Source organism: Spinacia oleracea, chromosome 1, assembly GCF_020520425.1.
Source record: "Spinacia oleracea cultivar Varoflay chromosome 1, BTI_SOV_V1, whole genome shotgun sequence".
Classification (NCBI taxonomy): domain Eukaryota; kingdom Viridiplantae; phylum Streptophyta; class Magnoliopsida; order Caryophyllales; family Amaranthaceae; genus Spinacia; species Spinacia oleracea.
The window spans coordinates 108,763,524-108,783,617 of record NC_079487.1 but is presented as its reverse complement, the minus strand read 5'-3'; the positions used below and the strand labels follow the sequence as shown (position 1 = coordinate 108,783,617).

Here is a 20,094-nt window from a genome sequence, read left to right as displayed (position 1 = left end):
AAAAATCACTCAATTCGGATGAGTAATGAAGAAACTGCCGAAAAACTGCGTACATATAATTAAATAAACGCAATTTGCAATTAATTAACAATTACGAAAATTAATCACCCCTTTTAATTCTTGCAAATTTGTAATATTTAACCATGTTCATGCAATTTAGATTATGAAAATAATAAGGGGCTCGTGATACCACTGTTAGGTTATGATACATATGACATTACATAGATCATGCGGAAACAACCATTAACCCAGAAAACATATTATTTACACATAATCATTTAGCATAATTAGATGCATACTCTTTGTTGCGTGCCTTCCCTAGCTGCGCCCGAACCGAACAAGAACAAGTCTTTTAGGACTCCAAGTGTCGTCCCTCCGTAGATAGTCCACAGCACGTCCGGATCCGCCTTAAGATTGACCAACTAGAATCGCCCTTAAGGTACTCAGAAAATTCGGCACTTTTGGGGCAAGATGGGTGTTTGAATTTTCTCAAAAAAACTCACTTTTGAATACTTTGAAACTTGTGTATAAATTATGACCCCTAGGCCTTTATTTATAGAGTTATGGAAAAGGAATCGTAATCCTAGTAGGATGCGAATTAATTGGAATTAGAATTCTACATGAATTCTACTTAATCAATTTATCCAATAGGAATAGACATTTAATCATACACTGACTCTTGCAGATTCAGGAATCTGGCATGAGCTCAAACTCACACACACACGGCAGCCACAAGGGCTGCCCACGCATGCGAGCAGCAGCCCACGCAGCGCGGCCCACGCATGCGTGGCCTTGTGCGCGCTGGGCTGTGGCGTGCGTGCTTGCTGGGCGACGGCCTGGCTTCGTGCTGGGCCTTCGTCCGGCAGGCCTCGTCCGATGCTAATTCGTACGATACGCTTCCGATTAAAATTCCATTTCCGGAATCTATTTCCGATACGAACAATATTTAATATTTCCGATTCCGGAATTAATTTCCGTTTCGAACAAATATTTAATATTTCCGTTTCCGGAATTATTTTCCGATTCCGGCAATATTTCCGATTCTGACAATATTTCCGTTTCCGGCAATATTTCCGATTCTGGTAATATTTCCATTTCCAACAATATTTTCCGATACGTACCATGTTTCCGTTTCCGGCAACATCTACGACTTGGATAATATTCATATTTCCGATACGATCCATATTTCCGTTTCCGGCAATATCATCGTTTCCGGAGTATTCATTTCTTGCCTGTGACGATCTTAGCTCCCACTGAAACCAAGATCCGTCGGTTCCGAATATTCATAGATGGAGTATTTAATGCCATTAAATACTTGATCCGTTTACGTACTATTTGTGTGACCCTACGGGTTCAGTCAAGAGTAAGCTGTGGATTAATATCATTAATTCCACTTGAACTGAAGCGGCCTCTAGCTAGGCATTCAGCTCACTTGATCTCACTGAATTATTAACTTGTTAATTAATACTGAACCGCATTTATTAGACTTAACATAGAATGCATACTTGGACCAAGGGCATTATTTCCTTCACTTATGTGCTTGATGATGTTGTCGAACCTGATGATGAAACTGAATTGCATGCTTTTGAGTTGAAATTTGCTAAAGATGATAGGACATGTAAGGGCATGTTGCTGCATCATATGTCGAATACTTTGCTTGATATCTATATGGGGTTTAATCATGCTAGGGATATTTGGGATGCATTAGAAAAGAAATATGGAACTGATGATGCTGGTACTAAGCGTTATTGTGTCAGTAAGTGGTTAGCTTTTCAAGTCCAAGATGATAAACCAATTATTGATCAGATTCATGCTTATGAAAATATTTGCATTGCTATGGCTGCCGAGGGTTTGAGTATTTGTGATATTACCCTTGCTATAGTTTTAATTGAGAAACTCCCACCCTCTTGGAAAGATTTTCGTAATCAGTTAATGCATAAGAAAAAGGACCTTACCTTAGAGGAGCTTGTAGGTCACCTGAAAATTGAGGAGGAAAATCGTATTAAGGATAAGGGTCAATCTGTGTTTTCCGGGTCTGCTAAGGCTAACCTTGTAGAACCTAAGCCTCATGCATATTCTGAAAAGTTTAAGGGAAAGGGAAGTCCTTTCAAGCCTCAAGGGAAACCAATGAAGTATAAGTTCAAGGGCAAGTGTTTTGAATGTGGGAAAACTGGTCACAAGTCTGTAGATTGCAGATCCAAGAAGAAGTCGGATCAGAACCAAGCCAACCTTGCTGAAGCTAATGAAGTTTCTAATCCTAACCATTTTGTTGCTGTTGTTTCAGAAGCTAACTTGACAGGTAATGTTGCTGAATGGATCGTTGATACTGGAGCAACGAGACATATCTGCACCAACAAAGACATGTTCACTACCTACGAAAAAACTGATGGTGAAAATGTCTTCATGGGTAATTCAGCTTCTGCAACTGTTCAAGGCAAAGGGAAGATCGTTCTCACTCTTACCTCTGGAAAACTTATTACTCTTACCAATGTGTTGCATGTTCCAGAAATGCGTAGGAACCTGATTTCTGGTAGCTTGCTAATTAAGGCTGGATTGAAGCTTTCATTTGATTCTGATAGGCTTGTTATTACTCATAATGGGGAGTTTGTGGGAAAGGGTTTCTGTAATGGGGGTTTATTTACTCTTGATGTCAAACTTGAAATTATGAATAAGAATGCTAGTACTTCTTCTGTTTATATTGCTGAGTCTATTGATTTATGGCATGCAAGGTTGGGTCATCTTAACATTGCTTCAATTAAAAGGCTTAAACAACTTAACTTGATTCCCAGTTTTTCTAAAACTGATTTTGCAAAATGTGAAGTATGTGTTGAGGCCAAGTTTGCAAAGAAGCCATTTAAATCAATAGATAGACAAACTAAAGTACTAGAGCTTGTTCATAGTGACTTGGGGGATTTTAAAAATTATGAGAGCAGGGGTGGTAAAAGGTATTATATTACTTTTGTTGATGACTGCTCAAGATTCACCATGGTTTATCTTCTCAGGTCAAAAGATGAGGCTGAGGAAATGTTCCTCAAATACAAGGCCGAAGTGGAGAACCAACTTGATAGGAAGATCAAGAGACTTAGGAGTGATAGGGGTGGTGAATATGACCCTAACACTCTTAAGGCATTTTGTGAGCAGAATGGGATCATTCATGAGGACAACGGCTCCCTACACACCCGAGCAGAACGGGATTGCTGAAAGGAAGAACAGAACATTGAAGAACATGATGAATTCTATGCTTATTAGTTCTGGGTTTTCTGATAACATGTGGGGGGAAGCTATATTATCTGCTTGTCATGTTTTAAACAGGGTACCTCACAAGAAGCTAGACAAGACTCCATACGAAATATGGAAGGGTCGTGCACCTAACCTAAGTTATTTGAAAGTGTGGGGGTGTCTAGCAAAGGTGGCTATACCCAGCTTCAAAAGGGACAAGATTGGTCCTAAAACGGTTGATTGTATTTTTATTGGTTATGCTTACCAAAGTGCTGCATATCGTTTTCTTGTTAAAGGTGCTAACAATTCTTATGCAGGTGGTAACATCATTGAGGCAAGAGATGCCGAGTTTTTTGAAACAGTATTTCCTTTGAAAATATCTTGTATCAATGATGTGCCTTCTTCTAGCACTTCTTCTAGTATGCCTGTTGTTGCTCCTCCCACCTCTGATGTGAATTCTGAATTGGAGCCAAGGAGGAGCAAGAGGGCAAGAAAGGAAACCAGTTATGGTGATGATTTTATTACTGCTTTCTTAACTGAACCTGTAATACCCCGAAATTTTAAACTCGATTTATTAAAATTAAAAATATTTATCAACTTAATTTCGTTTTAATTAAATTACGAATAATCGAATTTCGTTTTTACGAATTATTTTAAACGATAAATTTATAAACCGAATTATTTATTTTCGTTAACGATAATTTATTTATTTTTAAGGAATTATTTTAATTAAACATTTTATTCCAAATTCTGAATTTTTGCCAAATATTGTGGATTTAAAAAAAAAAAAAAAAAGAAAAAAAAAAAAAAAAAAAAAAGAAAAAAAAAAAAAAAATCCATTTTTGCTTTACTGCCTTGCTTCCCACGCATATCCCACCTTCCCTCAAATCAGTCCCCATACATTTTCTTGAGCCCCAAGGCCTTCCTCTTCTAGAATCCTTCACAAAACTTACAAATTTCTTTCAATTTCTGATCAATTTCATTACCAAAAATCAATTCACAAAACTGAGAAAAAAATCATCCCCTTGTTCTTCCTTAATTCGAACCACCACCGCAAACACCACTGCAACCACCAGCCACCACTACTGCCACCTCCGTCCAACCACCACCTTGACCACCGTCTCCCTCCAGCACCACCGCACACCCACCGTACCTCCCCCTGCTCTCTCTCCTCCCTTCGCGACGCCCTGCCCCTCCCCTGTTCCTGCTCCTTTCTCCAACTCGCAGCACCACCCCCATCGCACTCCACCATCGCCCACCATCACCAACCCACACACCAACCTCCGCCGCCACACAAACCCCCGGTGCTCCGCCCAGAAATCGCCAGAACTCTCCCTCACAACCCCTCCCCTGCTTCCCCTTCATTTTCGCACTCCCTCCTTCTCTCGCTTGTACCACCACCGCAAACCACCGCCCTCACCGTCGCCTTCCGGCGCTGCATCGCCCAGCCAGACGCCTCACCCCCCTTCCCTCCTTCCTCCTCGTGCCCTCCTTGCTCCGTTTCCCCTGTTTTCGGCCCCTTTCCCCTTCCCCTGCTCGTGTGTTTCGTTCCCAGAAAATCCAAAACAAGGTTTTTATTTTAAAACTTTGATTTTATTCTCCTTAAAACCCAAATTTAAGAATCGGGCCATTTCAAATTGGGCCTTGGTGAGTTGGAAACTGAATTGTTATCTTCAGATTTCTTAATTACTAATTTTCATGTTTTAACAAAATTTTATAATCTAATTAGTTATTAATAAATCGTTATTATCTTTCAGGTTTAATTATCGATTTTAATAAAGTAAATTACTAGCTTATTTAACAAAAATAGAATTTAAATAATATTCATGAAAAACGATTTATGAATTAATTATATATATATATTTCGATTGAAATTCCGATTAATAATATTTTCGAAAAGTATATTTTCATTAAAATTCATTATTTATAAAATACGTTACTTATAGAATTTATTAGTTATAAAGTATTGATTTTAAATTATTTATCGATCTAGTACTAATTCAATTGTTTACTATTTAAAGAAATTGGACTCGGAGCTCAGGACGAACGAACCAACGAAAACCCTTAGCAAATCGCGGAAGTGAGGTAACGGCTATTGCTAGTACCCGCAATTCCCTTATAAATGTGATTATGAAATTACAACGTATGATTGATTTATTAAATGAATGTTTTGACATGTTTTATAAATTGCGGGAAATGAAATATGATTTTATTGAATAATTTATTATAATATGATTTGATGGAATTATTCCTTATTTTATGATTGATTATAAAATGCTATGATGATTGATTAAAATTCTTATAAAATGCTGTTTTTAAGAAACCAGGAAAGAAAGGATGTTTGATCTTATGATCCAAAGGAATTATGTTACTTCAACTGAAGTAAAAAGACTAAAATGTAAAATTAAACGAAACATGATAAATGAAAGTGAAATTCCTAGTCCGTTGGGCAGTATATGTTCACAGGTTACGATTCTCGGTCATGCATGTACCCATGGGGCATCCGCCCATTGAGCCAAGGCTCTCATGTTTTCGGGCCAAGGCCCCATGTTTATGGACAGCGGTCCATCGTGGAAGACGTTCCACCATGTCATACTTGCCACGACTAGCATGTGCACCCTAAAGTTGAAAATGAATTAAATAAAGGACTTTATAAATTGTTTTACATTATTCTATTCTCCCTGTGTTATTAAATAAAATGAATTGAAATGAATTTATGTTGCTAGAATAGTTCGTTACTGAGTCTTCGGCTCACCGTTTTGTTTTCCATTTTAGGTACTGCGGGGATCGATGGAAACGAGTAGAGGCGAGGAGTTTCACTTTAATATTATCCACCTAGTTTATATTTACGGTTCTAATAGTTTAATAAGTTTTAATTAAAGACTTTAGTAAGTCATGTACTTTCATTTTGGTAATATAAAAGATTATATATATTGTTTTGGAGTGTTTAAAGGCTTATGATTGATGTTTGCCTTGTAATTTCCGAAAAGGAAGTTACGGCAGGTAATGTCCCGACCAATTAGGTTAATTCCGCTGCTAATTATGTGTTAATTATTGAATTAGAGGTCGGGGCGTTACAGTTTGGTATCAGAGCAAAGGTTCTGGACCATAAGTGCTAAACCTTACGGGTTTTCGCACGAATAGAATTCATTAGGCTTTAAGTAAAGAATTTTAAGGAATGAGTTAAAAAGAATGTTCTAAAATCTTGCTAAGTTAAAATGAATATGAGTGTGAGTGTAGGAACGGGATCAAAGGGTTTATTTTATATTATTATTTCGCTTCAACCTGATAAGATATGTTATACAGAATGTCGACCATCGATGCTATCAACGATGTTACCAACGGAGCTCGCAACGAGCATCATGTTCACGATGATAACGACATCACTCATGAAGGGTATGTCCATGTTAATGGCCACGAGGAAAGGATGGAACGATTGGAAAATGTGAGTTCAATGTTGGCAGAATTAGTCCATGATTCTCGGAAAAAGAAAGATGTTAGTGGAAACGAGAGCGCAACGATGTTCAAGAACTTTTCGTCACTCAACCCACCATCCTATGATGGCAAGCCTGATCCAGTTGAGTTCGAGGATTGGATAAGTCGCATTGATCAGTTGTTTGAAACCCTGCAGTGCCCTGAGAAATGGAGAGTTGATTTCGCAGTGTTCTACTTGTCAGGCCAAGCAGGATTATGGTGGAAAGTTAACAAGGAACGAAAGAATGGGCCTGGATTTGGTTGGAACGAACTCCAGAAGTTAATGAGAGACAAGTTTTATCCACCATCCTTGAGGAAACAAAAAGAAGATGAATTTCTACACTTGCAACAAGGAACAATGAGCGTGTTGGAATACGCAAATAAGTTTATGGAGTTGTCAAGGTTTGCACCAGACTTGGTGTCGACAGAGCAGTCCAGGATGAACCGTTTTGAACGAGGTCTGCACCTTAAGTACCAGGATAGGTTGTCCACTCAGAGGTTTACTTCATACCAGGATATGGTTGATATTGCAGCTAATGTGGAGCGAGTGGTACTACTTCGAGAAGCGAAGAATGTTGGGTATAAAAGGAGAAATGATAACCAAAGCCAAGGAGGAGCAAAGAAGCCCAGCCAAAGTTACCAGGGAAATCAAAGGAGGAATGATGGTAATCAAGGAAATAATAGGGGACAAGGATTTCAAGGAAGGAACAATCGGTCGCAAGGATGTGCCAAATGTGGAAAAAGGAGTCATGTGGAGAGTGAATGTCGTGTTGGCACGAATGCTTGCTATCGATGTGGAAGCCATGATCATTACGTCAGAGATTGCCCAAATCAAGTGACGCCAACCATGAGAGGACCAGTTTAACCTAACAACGATCGTGGTCGGAACAACAATGTAGGAGGTTCAAACCGCAACCCACCTCGACCACCGCCAACTGGAAGAGTTTTTGTGATGAGACAAGATGAAGCAGATGAGGATGATAATGTTATCACCGGTACCTTTTCTATCCATTCTCTACCTGCCCATGTTCTTTTTGATTCTGGAGCTTCACATTCCTTTATTTCACCATTGTTTGCTAAATGTTTAAGTTTGAAACCATGTTGTGACTTTCATGCTATGAGTGTTTTCCTTCCTAGTGGAGAAATAGTGAAATGTAGAACCATGTATAGAGATTGTCCCATTGTAATAGAAAAAGTAGAGTTTCTAGCAGACTTAGTAGCCTTTGACCTATCTGAATTTGATGTAATCTTGGGAATGAATTGGTTGACTAAGTATGAAGCTAACCTTAATTGTTCGAGGCAGAGTGTGACCCTTAGAACACCAAGTGGAGATAGAGTTTCATTCCATAAGTTAGTAAGAAAACCAACGATTCAAATTGTCCATGCTTTGAGAGCACGTAAAATGATTGAGAGTGGGTTATCTGGTTACCTATGTAGTGTTGTTGACCTAAATACCCCTGTACCTTCCATTACTGACATACCTGTTGTTTGTGAATACCCACATGTTTTTCCAGAAGAAATACCTAGTATGCCCCCACCAAGAGAATTAGATTTCAGCATTGAATTAATTCCAGGATCTACCCCTATTTCTAAGGCACCATATAGAATGGCACCAGCTGAGTTACAAGAATTAAAGAAACAATTAGATGAGTTACTTGAAAAAGGATATGTTCGACCTAGTGTTTCACCTTGGGGAGCCCCTGTCTTATTTGTGAAGAAAAAGGACGGAACTATGAGGTTATGCATAGATTATCGAGAGTTAAACAAGATTACCATTAAGAATAAGTATCCTTTACCCCGTATTGATGATTTGTTTGACCAACTTCGAGGTGCAAAAGTGTTTTCTAAGATTGATTTGAGGTCAGGTTACCATCAACTTCGAATTAAACCTGAGGATATTCCAAAGACAGCCTTTAGAACTAGATATGGTCACTATGAGTTTGTTGTGATGCCTTTTGGGTTAACCAATGCGCCCGCTGTATTTATGGATTTAATGAACCGTATTTTTAAACCATACCTTGATAAGTTTGTGGTCGTTTTCATTGATGATATTTTGGTATATTCTAAGAGTAATGAGGAACACGAGGAGCACCTGAGAAAAGTGTTAGATATGTTGATTGAAAACCAGTTATATGCTAAGTTGTCGAAATGTGAATTCTGGCTTAAGGAAATATCATTTTTAGGACATATTATCTCTGAGAAAGGTGTATCTGTTGATCCTGAGAAAATAAAAGCAATTGTGGAATGGTCTAGACCAACTAATGTACCAGAAGTACGGAGTTTTATGGGTTTAGCTGGATACTATCGAAGATTCGTTCAAGATTTTTCTAAGGTTGCCTTGCCCATAACTCGATTAGTTAGAAAGAATACCAAATTTGTGTGGAATGATGATTGTGAATGTGCATTTCAAGAACTTAAGAAACGTCTTACCACTGCCCCTATTCTTACCCTTCCATCTGGAACTGACGGATTTGTAATCTATAGTGATGCTTCCAAGAATGGGTTAGGATGTGTCTTGATGCAAAACGGAAAAGTTATAGCTTATGCTTCACGCCAACTCAAAGTTCATGAACAAAATTACCCTACCCATGACCTCGAACTTGCAGCTGTTGTTTTCGCCCTTAAGATTTGGAGACATTATTTGTATGGAGTTTCGTGTCAAATTTTCACCGACCATAAGAGTCTTAAGTACATTTTCACCCAAAAAGAACTCAACATGAGACAACGTAGGTGGCTAGAACTTCTTAAAGATTATGACCTTGATATTCAATACCATCCCGGAAAGGCTAACGTTGTTGCGGATGCATTAAGTCGAAAGTCTCACTTAAATTCTATCCTAACTTTCTCCCGAGTCAACCAAGATGATCTACAAAAGATGGAAATTGAGTTTATCAAAGGAGATGCTTGCTTGAATGTGTTGGTAATGAAACCAACTTTGATTGATGAGATTAAGGAAGCGCAATGTAAGGACTTGCAATTAGAAAGAATAAGGAGTGAAGTGGAAAACGGGAAGTCACCTGGTTTTGTCATTCAAGAAGATGGCACGTTAAGGTTTCAGGGAAGATTATGTGTGCCTAATGATGAGAAGTTGAAAAAGAGAATTTTAGAAGAAGCTCATAGTTCACCATACTCGATTCACCCTGGAGGAAATAAAATGTATAAGGATTTAAGGCAAGTGTATTGGTGGAGCAACATGAAGCAAGAAGTGGCAGAGTATGTGGCTAAATGTTTGACGTGTCAGAGAATCAAGATCGAGCACCAAAGACCAGCAGGGTTGTTGCAACCTCTGGATGTGCCCGAATGGAAATGGGATTCAGTTTCAATGGATTTTATTATAGGTTTACCAAGATCAACCAAGGGAATGAATGCTATTTGGGTCATTGTTGATCGATTAACAAAGTCAGCGCATTTCTTAGCAATGAAGAGCAATTCGAGTTTAGATCAACTTGCTGAACTATATGTGAACACTATTGTGCGATTGCATGGAGTGCCTAGTTCGATTGTTTCTGATCGTGATACAAGATATCAATCAACCTATTGGAAGGAATTGCAGAAAGCTCTTGGGACGAAACTTAACTTCAGTACTGCATTTCACCCAACGACTGATGGACAAACAGAACGCACTAACCAAATTGTTGAGGATATGTTGAGAGCATGTGTTTTAGATTTTCAAGGAACTTGGGAAAAGTTTCTACCTATGGTTGAATTTTCGTACAACAACAGTTATCAGGCCACCATTGGTATGGCACCTTACGAAGCACTTTATGGAAGGAAATGTCGAACACCATTATGTTGGAGTGATATCGATGAAGCACGTGTTATAGGACCAGAATTGATTCAAGAAACTACTGACAAGATTCGTTTAATCCAATCAAGAATGATGGCAGCGCAAAGTAGGCAAAAGAGTTATGCGGACCAACGAAGAAGACCACTAGAGTTTGAGGTTGGAGATCACGTGTTCTTGAAAATTTCGCCAACAAAAGGAATAATGAGATTTGGTCAAACAGGAAAGTTGAGCCCAAGATGTGAATTCTGAATTGGAGCCAAGGAGGAGCAAGAGGGCAAGAAAGGAAACCAGTTATGGTGATGATTTTATTACTGCTTTCTTAACTGAACCTGTAATACCCCGAAATTTTAAACTCGATTTATTAAAATTAAAAATATTTATCAACTTAATTTCGTTTTAATTAAATTACGAATAATCGAATTTCGTTTTTACGAATTATTTTAAACGATAAATTTATAAACCGAATTATTTATTTTCGTTAACGATAATTTATTTATTTTTAAGGAATTATTTTAATTAAACATTTTATTCCAAATTCTGAATTTTTGCCAAATATTGTGGATTTAAAAAAAAAAAAAAAAAAAAAAAAAAAAAAAAGAAAAAAAAAAAAATCCATTTTTGCTTTACTGCCTTGCTTCCCACGCATATCCCACCTTCCCTCAAATCAGTCCCCATACATTTTCTTGAGCCCCAAGGCCTTCCTCTTCTAGAATCCTTCACAAAACTTACAAATTTCTTTCAATTTCTGATCAATTTCATTACCAAAAATCAATTCACAAAACTGAGAAAAAAATCATCCCCTTGTTCTTCCTTAATTCGAACCACCACCGCAAACACCACTGCAACCACCAGCCACCACTACTGCCACCTCCGTCCAACCACCACCTTGACCACCGTCTCCCTCCAGCACCACCGCACACCCACCGTACCTCCCCCTGCTCTCTCTCCTCCCTTCGCGACGCCCTGCCCCTCCCCTGTTCCTGCTCCTTTCTCCAACTCGCAGCACCACCCCCATCGCACTCCACCATCGCCCACCATCACCAACCCACACACCAACCTCCGCCGCCACACAAACCCCCGGTGCTCCGCCCAGAAATCGCCAGAACTCTCCCTCACAACCCCTCCCCTGCTTCCCCTTCATTTTCGCACTCCCTCCTTCTCTCGCTTGTACCACCACCGCAAACCACCGCCCTCACCGTCGCCTTCCGGCGCTGCATCGCCCAGCCAGACGCCTCACCCCCCTTCCCTCCTTCCTCCTCGTGCCCTCCTTGCTCCGTTTCCCCTGTTTTCGGCCCCTTTCCCCTTCCCCTGCTCGTGTGTTTCGTTCCCAGAAAATCCAAAACAAGGTTTTTATTTTAAAACTTTGATTTTATTCTCCTTAAAACCCAAATTTAAGAATCGGGCCATTTCAAATTGGGCCTTGGTGAGTTGGAAACTGAATTGTTATCTTCAGATTTCTTAATTACTAATTTTCATGTTTTAACAAAATTTTATAATCTAATTAGTTATTAATAAATCGTTATTATCTTTCAGGTTTAATTATCGATTTTAATAAAGTAAATTACTAGCTTATTTAACAAAAATAGAATTTAAATAATATTCATGAAAAACGATTTATGAATTAATTATATATATATTTCGATTGAAATTCCGATTAATAATATTTTCGAAAAGTATATTTTCATTAAAATTCATTATTTATAAAATACGTTACTTATAGAATTTATTAGTTATAAAGTATTGATTTTAAATTATTTATCGATCTAGTACTAATTCAATTGTTTACTATTTAAAGAAATTGGACTCGGAGCTCAGGACGAACGAACCAACGAAAACCCTTAGCAAATCGCGGAAGTGAGGTAACGGCTATTGCTAGTACCCGCAATTCCCTTATAAATGTGATTATGAAATTACAACGTATGATTGATTTATTAAATGAATGTTTTGACATGTTTTATGAATTGCGGGAAATGAAATATGATTTTATTGAATAATTTATTATAATATGATTTGATGGAATTATTCCTTATTTTATGATTGATTATAAAATGCTATGATGATTGATTGAAATTCTTATAAAATGCTGTTTTTAAGAAACCAGGAAAGAAAGGATGTTTGATCTTATGATCCAAAGGAATTATGTTACTTCAACTGAAGTAAAAAGACTAAAATGTAAAATTAAACGAAACATGATAAATGAAAGTGAAATTCCTAGTCCGTTGGGCAGTATATGTTCACAGGTTACGATTCTCGGTCATGCATGTACCCATGGGGCATCCGCCCATTGAGCCAAGGCTCTCATGTTTTCGGGCCAAGGCCCCATGTTTATGGACAGCGGTCCATCGTGGAAGACGTTCCACCATGTCATACTTGCCACGACTAGCATGTGCACCCTAAAGTTGAAAATGAATTAAATAAAGGACTTTATAAATTGTTTTACATTATTCTATTCTCCCTGTGTTATTAAATAAAATGAATTGAAATGAATTTATGTTGCTAGAATAGTTCGTTACTGAGTCTTCGGCTCACCGTTTTGTTTTCCATTTTAGGTACTGCGGGGATCGATGGAAACGAGTAGAGGCGAGGAGTTTCACTTTAATATTATCCACCTAGTTTATATTTACGGTTCTAATAGTTTAATAAGTTTTAATTAAAGACTTTAGTAAGTCATGTACTTTCATTTTGGTAATATAAAAGATTATATATATTGTTTTGGAGTGTTTAAAGGCTTATGATTGATGTTTGCCTTGTAATTTCCGAAAAGGAAGTTACGGCAGGTAATGTCCCGACCAATTAGGTTAATTCCGCTGCTAATTATGTGTTAATTATTGAATTAGAGGTCGGGGCGTTACAGAACCTTACTTGATTGATGATGACTTTGTTTATGTCTTTATTTTGGAAGATGATCCTAGGACCTATGAAGAGGCTATGAAATCTGTTGATGCAGTGTTTTGGAAAGAGGCAATAGATAGTGAACTTCAGTCAATCCTAAGTAACAATACTTGGGAGTTGGTTGATCTGCCTAGGGGTTGCAAGCCCATTACTTGTAAATGGATCTTTAGGAAAAAATTGAAATCCACTGGATCCATTGACAAGTATAAGGCTAGAATTGTGGTAAGGGGATTCACCCAAAGGCATGGTATTGATTATTTTGATACTTATTCTCCTGTCACTAAAATTGCTACTATTAGAACTTTGATTGCTCTTGCTTGCATTCATGATCTTGTTGTGCATCAAATGGATGTTAAAACTGCATTTTTAAATGGTGATTTGGATGAGGAAATTTACATGGTTCAACCGGAAGGGTTTGTTGTTCCTGGTCAAGAGAATAAGGTTTGTAAATTAGTCAAGTCCTTGTATGGGCTTAAGCAAGCTCCAAAGCAATGGCATGACAAATTTGACAAGACTATGACAGGTAATGGGTTCCATGTAAATGAAGGTGATTCTTGTGTTTACTCTAAGCATGATTCTGATGGTTGTGTGATTATTTGTCTTTATGTGGATGATATGTTAATTTTTGGGACTAATTTGGATCGAGTAAATGAGACAAAAAGTTTTCTAAGTTCTAAGTTTGAAATGAAAGATATGGGTGAGGCAGATGTGATTTTAGGAGTGAAAATCAAGAGAACTCCAAATGGCATTTGTCTTAGCCAAGCTCACTATGTTGAAAAGTTACTTAAAAAATTTAACTCTTTTGACGTCGATCCAGTTAGGACTCCCTATGATCCAAGCATCCACTTAAGGAAAAATAATGGTGATCCTGTTAGCCAATCTGAATATGCTAAGATTATTGGTAGTGTTATGTTTCTTATGAACTACACTAGACCTGACATTGCTTATTCTGTGAGTAGATTAAGCAGGTATACTCATAACCCAAGTCATGAACATTGGGATGCTTTGAAGAGATTGCTCAGGTACCTTAAGGGTACCATGGATTGGAGTTTGCACTACTCCAAGTTTCCAGGAGTTTTGGAAGGCTATTGTGATGCTAACTGGATTTCTGGCAATGATGAAATTAACTCTACCAGTGGTTATGTTTTCACCCTAGGGGGTGGAGCTGTGTCTTGGAAATCTTGTAAACAATCTTGTACTGCTATGTCTACTATGGAATCTGAGTTTATTGCTCTTGAATTGGCAGGTCATGAGGCAGAATGGTTGAGAAATGTGCTTGCAGATATTCCGTTGTGGGGGAAGCCAGCTCCTTCAGTTGCACTTCATTGTGATTCGCAAGCGGCTATTGCCGTGGCAAACAACCATGCCTACAATGGGAAGAAAAGGCACATTCGTTTGAGGCACAAGGCCATCAAAGAATTGTTGTCAAGTGGGGTGATATCACTAGACTATGTAAAGTCTGAAATGAACATTGCGGATCCGTTAACGAAAGGCCTATGTAGAAAACTAGTTTTGGAAACATCGGAAGGGATGGGCCTGAAGCCCGTTGAATGAATTGTAAAATAATGAACTCCTACTCACAGAGTTCAAAGGACGACATTATTGTTATAATTCGGAAGCACAAAATTTTATTTTTTGTCCATCCCCTAGATGTTATAATGTGCTTGCTACAATAGGAAAGAGGTTGAGCATACGGCTCTTAATGAACCCATACCATATGTTTGGTGGTGTGAATGTAGCTCACACTTGATGGGATTCACCTACGTAGGTGTGGAAGTGTGGCCTCTTCCTATGAGAATTGCGATGTGGGCTATTCTCTAGAGCACCTATGAGCATATCCAGGTCGGACGTATGGCCAGTATAAGGCGTCACTTTATTCGCGGAGTCAGAATGTCATACATATTCAGTTGCGTGCTTTAAGTGACGGGTTTCTATCTCCCTATCAAGTTCAATACGAAAGTCACTTGGTAGGAAAGAGATCATAGCTTAAATGTCACTAAGTGTTAATTCAAGTCGAAAGACATTGACACCTATTCAATTGTTTTGTTTGCCCAAAACCAATATCCTTCTCCTTTCTTTTCTTTCTTTTCCGCATATTCGAACCTGTGGGGGATTGTTGGAAATTCTCATTGGGAAACACAAAGGAAAAAAGGGTGAGTGAAAATTCAAGAGTCCCACATTGGAAAAACTCTTCATATTCCTCTTGTTTATTAATTGGGGAATGAGTGTAACTCTTGTTTAAGAAAGTCTGAGAATGGTATGGGTGGACACATCACACACACGCGCGCGCGCGCCGGGCCGGGCGCGGGCCGCGGGCCGCGGGCCGCGGGCCTTGGTACTTGGTACTTGGTACTTGGTACTTGGTACTTGGGCTCTTGGGTTTTTGTGGGTCAACCCTGTTCTTTTTGGTAACTGGACCGGTTTGCGCAAGTCACTGTTACGGGAATCTGTATTGATTACGTAACCGTTGGATTAAATGCCATTAATTACGTCCGTTACTATGATCAATGTTTTTGACCGTTTTCTGGCTGTTGCAACATTCATTCCCTCAGCCGTTTTTGTCTGTTGCAATGCTTTCCTTCTAATTATTTAAATCAGAGTTTCAGTTCCCTTCTCACAGAAAATCATACACACAAAATACGAAAACACATTCTTACTCTCACACAAAATTGCTCTCGGTTTTGGGCATACGTTCTGACTCCATCCGGCTTTGTGAGTGCACACAACGTCGGAGTTGCGCTAATCCTGGAGGGCGACCGCATTCTGTTCTACTGCACCGGGAGATAGCGCGGAATCGTCTTTTAGGACAGTGGGTGTCCACGACGCAACAATTGTTCTTCGTTCAGTTCATCGAATCAGATAAGTTTGTTCTAATTTTCGCTTTAATCGCAACAACATATACTCGCACACATATGTGAAATCATAAATTGGAATTTCTTTACACTTGCCAAATAATAACTAATAATATTTTAATACCACGTACAATATACCACTACAACCGTTTGGATTTAATTGTCACATTACATTTATTTCCCAAGTTACAATTTCGATACTATGTGACAATTAATTCCGAACAAAGGACAACATAAATATAATGCACGTACGTACAACGTTACAATAAACAAATTTGCATGCAATGGATCATAGAGTTGACATAGGTATTAAAAAGTGTAAAGGCAAGTAAGTGAATTAGAGAACCGATCGATCTCTAATTAGGTTTACGGCAATTGCGCCTGATTTCACCATTACTTCCGGTAAGAGGTTTGATGTTTCCCATTCTAAGCATGCTCTTAGCAAAGTCGTTAAAGAACCTACATTGGTCCATTGCATATTTTTTAACAAGAGAATCAGCTCTCTTATCTCCATTGTAAAGTTGTTGGTCTGAGTGAAGTAAACCTTTATTAGCCACTAAATTCTGGTAATATTTGACGTCGAAACGATACTTGGTTTGGTAGTCTAGGGGCTGTAAAACGTTGTTATTTCCACTTTGCGGACATTTTTGTTGGAGAGATTTGGCGAAGGCGGTGTTGATATTCGTGTCATTGTGGATATGTGATCGGAATGTTGCACATCTTGCTAGTCCAATGGTATGCCCGCCTTTACACACAAACCAATTCAACAAGTCAATAACCAGTCATATATACTACCTCCGTTTCATAAAAATCTTTACGGTTACTATTTGCACAAATATTAACACAAAAATCAAATAAGTTGGTTGAATATAATAAAATATGGATAAAGTAAGAGAAAGTAAGTGGAAAATTATAAATATTGTAAATTGTCATGTCTAAAAATAGAATAGCGCAATTTGCACTACAAGAATTTGTATCTTTAACGACAACCTAATTACGACGGGTCAAAAATTCCGTCGCAAAAGCCTTTTGCGACGGGCCTAACAACCAAACAATGACGGGAATAACCGTCGCAAATGTATTTTACGACGGGTTTACGACGGAATTTTCTATTAACGACGACCCCCTTTTATGACGGGTTCGCGACAGGAAATCTCGTCGCTAATCAACGATTATTGGCATTTTGCGACGGGATTTCCCGTCGTTAATGGTACAATTTCTTGTAGTGAAAAGTGTAAAAACATTATGAAACAGATTAAAACAAAAAGTGTAAAGATCATCTTGAAACGAATGTAGTATATGTTAAATAATGCTTGTTTCTCTTAATTACAGAGTAACTTTCTTCTAAGGTTATGTACAAACTTATAGGAAAGACAATAGTCATTGATACTGTATATAATGATACGAATAAATAAACAATAATGCATAGATATTTTTCGATCTTGAAATATAATATGAAATAAGAAAAATTAATTCATTAATTTAAGTGGTTATGCATTATGAAAGGAAAGGAGTGGCTAGTAGGGATGGATTGGACTGTTGGAGTCCATTGATGTTTGTATATCATAACTAGTGTTGATAAGGGAAAAAGAACAAATTAAGGATAAAACTAAAGTTGAAAGAAGGAACAAAAAAATCACTTTGAAGACTTTTGATTTTCTGGACGTAACTTACACATGATTCCTTCCTTTATGCTAATATGCCTATATGTTATCCAATTATGTAACTAACTTTTCATTTGATTAGATATGTAATGTAATTTATGTAACATGAAGATCCATGCATCACTACGCAGTGTCAATTTTAAAATCAATTTAATCACCACAAGCAAACATGCACATTCTAGAAACTAGTGTGTAATCTTAATTAAACAGATTAAATTAAAATTTGACGCACTATTATTAATTGGGAAAAAGAAACGTAAAATATATAACTGATGGCGTATATAAACAGAGTAACGAAGGAAATCTTATAAGTCATACTGAAAACAGTTTTTAGAGATAATTATCATATCTTTTATTGTATCTTTCTTAAAAAAATAATTCTATAATGAAAAAGCGAAAAAGAAAATAAAAATAAAGGTGAACTCCAAAGTCTTGGTAATGGATGAGCTAATTAATTAACGAATGATGAGATAAAAAATAAGTGCATGTACCAGAAAGGACCACCATGTCTTTGGTTGATAAACCAAATTGAGCAAAATTTGTAGTAAGATTAATGAGATTGAATGAAGGTCCAGGAATAAAAGCATTTGCTGCACTTCTGTTTGCTGTGAGAGAATCTCTTCTTCCCAATCTCACTTTCCATGTTGGTCCACCATACTACAATTTCCATTTCTTGTCTTTAATTAATTAGTTCAATTAAAATGAAAATTAAACAAGTTAAGAGAAAATAAGTGGAGAAACTTACATGAACAACGGCATCACGAGAAATAATAGCAAGGATATCAGCACAAGAGACGACTCCAGGGCAAGCTTTCTCTAACTTAGCCTTGATGTTGTCTACAACCTCAAACCCACGGGCCGAGTTATTATTAGGAGCAGCTGTTTTTTCGCTTTGAAAAGTTGTGGTATCGTCTAGGAGGATTGATCCATCACAACCCTAGTTTTATTTATCAATTTATACATTAAATTAGTATTAAAAGTTTACCTTAATTACAACGAACTATATATAATACTTTTAATTAATTAATTAATTAGCATACTTACATTGACAAAGCAATCGTGAAAGTGCAACCGAAGTATAGAAGCTCCAACTCGAGCCTCTTTGTTTATAGCCTCCAAGACTCCTTCGTTAACAATAGTAAGAGCATTCGGGCAAGAAGAAGAGTAAAACTTTGGTGAAAGTTTGCCATCTACGACAATGTTTCGAGAAATACAAAATATAACAAGTAGTAGTAAGAAGTAGAAGTTGCCACACGCCATATTCATCATCAACTAAATTAACTCACTATACTTGTTGTTGCCGACAATTGGCCTATGATTATATGTATAGATATATAGATAGACTATGACTTCGTCAATCAATTTATTATGAGTTGTAAAGTATGCCAAATTAAAGCAATAGACAAAACTAACTCCAATAATGTGAATATATATTTACTCATTTCATTCCGTAAGAAAAGCTAATAATAGTAATAAAGGGTCCAAAAAAAAGTAACATCTTAATCGAGCAAGTCGTATTCGAAATTCGAAGAAACTCTTTCCAAAGTTGGAAGGAACTTTGCTTGGCTTGGTGTCTTTGGAATGTTTTCTTTGTAATTTTTCTTTTATGGTTTCTAGTTTCTACTAATAGTAGCTTAGTACCTAGATTGGTGAAATATCTCGATCTTCTTAAAAGATTCTTTCATTTCAATTCATTTTATATCAGGTAAAAAGGTGTCCGGAGTGATAGAGCATGATTGTATGCTATTAGATAAATTAATTATTAAATTGGTAGTAGTATTTGTTGTAATTCATTTTATTTCATGTAGAATGGTGTCCGGAATGATAGAGCTTAATTGTTTTGTATGCTTTAGTTTAAGATAAATTATTAGATTGATAGTTGTAATTTGTTGTAAGATTAGGCCTAGTGTTTGTTGTTGGAAGTCTATGAGACGGGCCGGCGGTCCTTTTTAGAAGGTTTGCCTCTCTCTTGAATCCTTTTTTGTATGATTGGATGATCGATTTTATCGATAATGTTACTTATTTAACAAAACAATACAAAACAAAAATATGTTTTGCGAAATTCACTTCCAATAGTTACAAAAAAAAAAAAAATACAAGATGATATGAAATATTTTAGAAGTGAAAAGATTCCAAATTAATGGCAAACTAGTATGTGCTCGTGCTAATGCATGAGATTTCCATAAAATCAAAAAGTTAAAAAGAG

General features: G+C 37.4%; 2 protein-coding genes across 2 annotated transcripts; one reads left to right on the top strand and one right to left on the bottom strand.

Moving 5' to 3' along the window:
- The first annotated feature begins 6,534 nt into the window (after positions 1 to 6,534).
- Positions 6,535 to 7,455, top strand: LOC130465603 (uncharacterized). Its single transcript, XM_056834433.1, has 2 exons — positions 6,535 to 7,152; positions 7,395 to 7,455. The coding sequence occupies exons 1-2, from the start codon at positions 6,647 to 6,649 to the stop codon at positions 7,453 to 7,455; spliced, it is 567 nt and encodes a 188-aa protein (XP_056690411.1). The 5' UTR covers positions 6,535 to 6,646.
- An 8,869-nt stretch (positions 7,456 to 16,324) lies between these two features.
- LOC110793343 (peroxidase P7) lies at positions 16,325 to 19,243 on the bottom strand. Its single transcript, XM_021998209.2, has 4 exons — positions 18,933 to 19,243; positions 18,634 to 18,825; positions 18,380 to 18,545; positions 16,325 to 16,969 (listed from the first exon to the last, which is right to left on the bottom strand). The coding sequence occupies exons 1-4, from the start codon at positions 19,155 to 19,157 to the stop codon at positions 16,581 to 16,583; spliced, it is 972 nt and encodes a 323-aa protein (XP_021853901.1). The 5' UTR covers positions 19,158 to 19,243; the 3' UTR covers positions 16,325 to 16,580.
- Between the last annotated feature and the right edge of the window lie 851 nt (positions 19,244 to 20,094).

Coding starts and splice junctions, on each gene's coding strand:
- LOC130465603 (XM_056834433.1), top strand. CDS start 6,647: ATGGAACGATTGGAAAATGTGAGTTCAATGTTGGCAGAATTAGTCCAT. Junction 7,153..7,394: donor ATGAACCGTTTTGAACGAGG/TCTGCACCTTAA, acceptor AAGGATTTCAAG/GAAGGAACAATCGGTCGCAA.
- LOC110793343 (XM_021998209.2), bottom strand. CDS start 19,157: ATGATGAATATGGCGTGTGGCAACTTCTACTTCTTACTACTACTTGTT. Junction 18,826..18,932: donor TTCACGATTGCTTTGTCAAT/GTAAGTATGCTA, acceptor AAATAAAACTAG/GGTTGTGATGGATCAATCCT. Junction 18,546..18,633: donor CTCGTGATGCCGTTGTTCAT/GTAAGTTTCTCC, acceptor TGGAAATTGTAG/TATGGTGGACCAACATGGAA.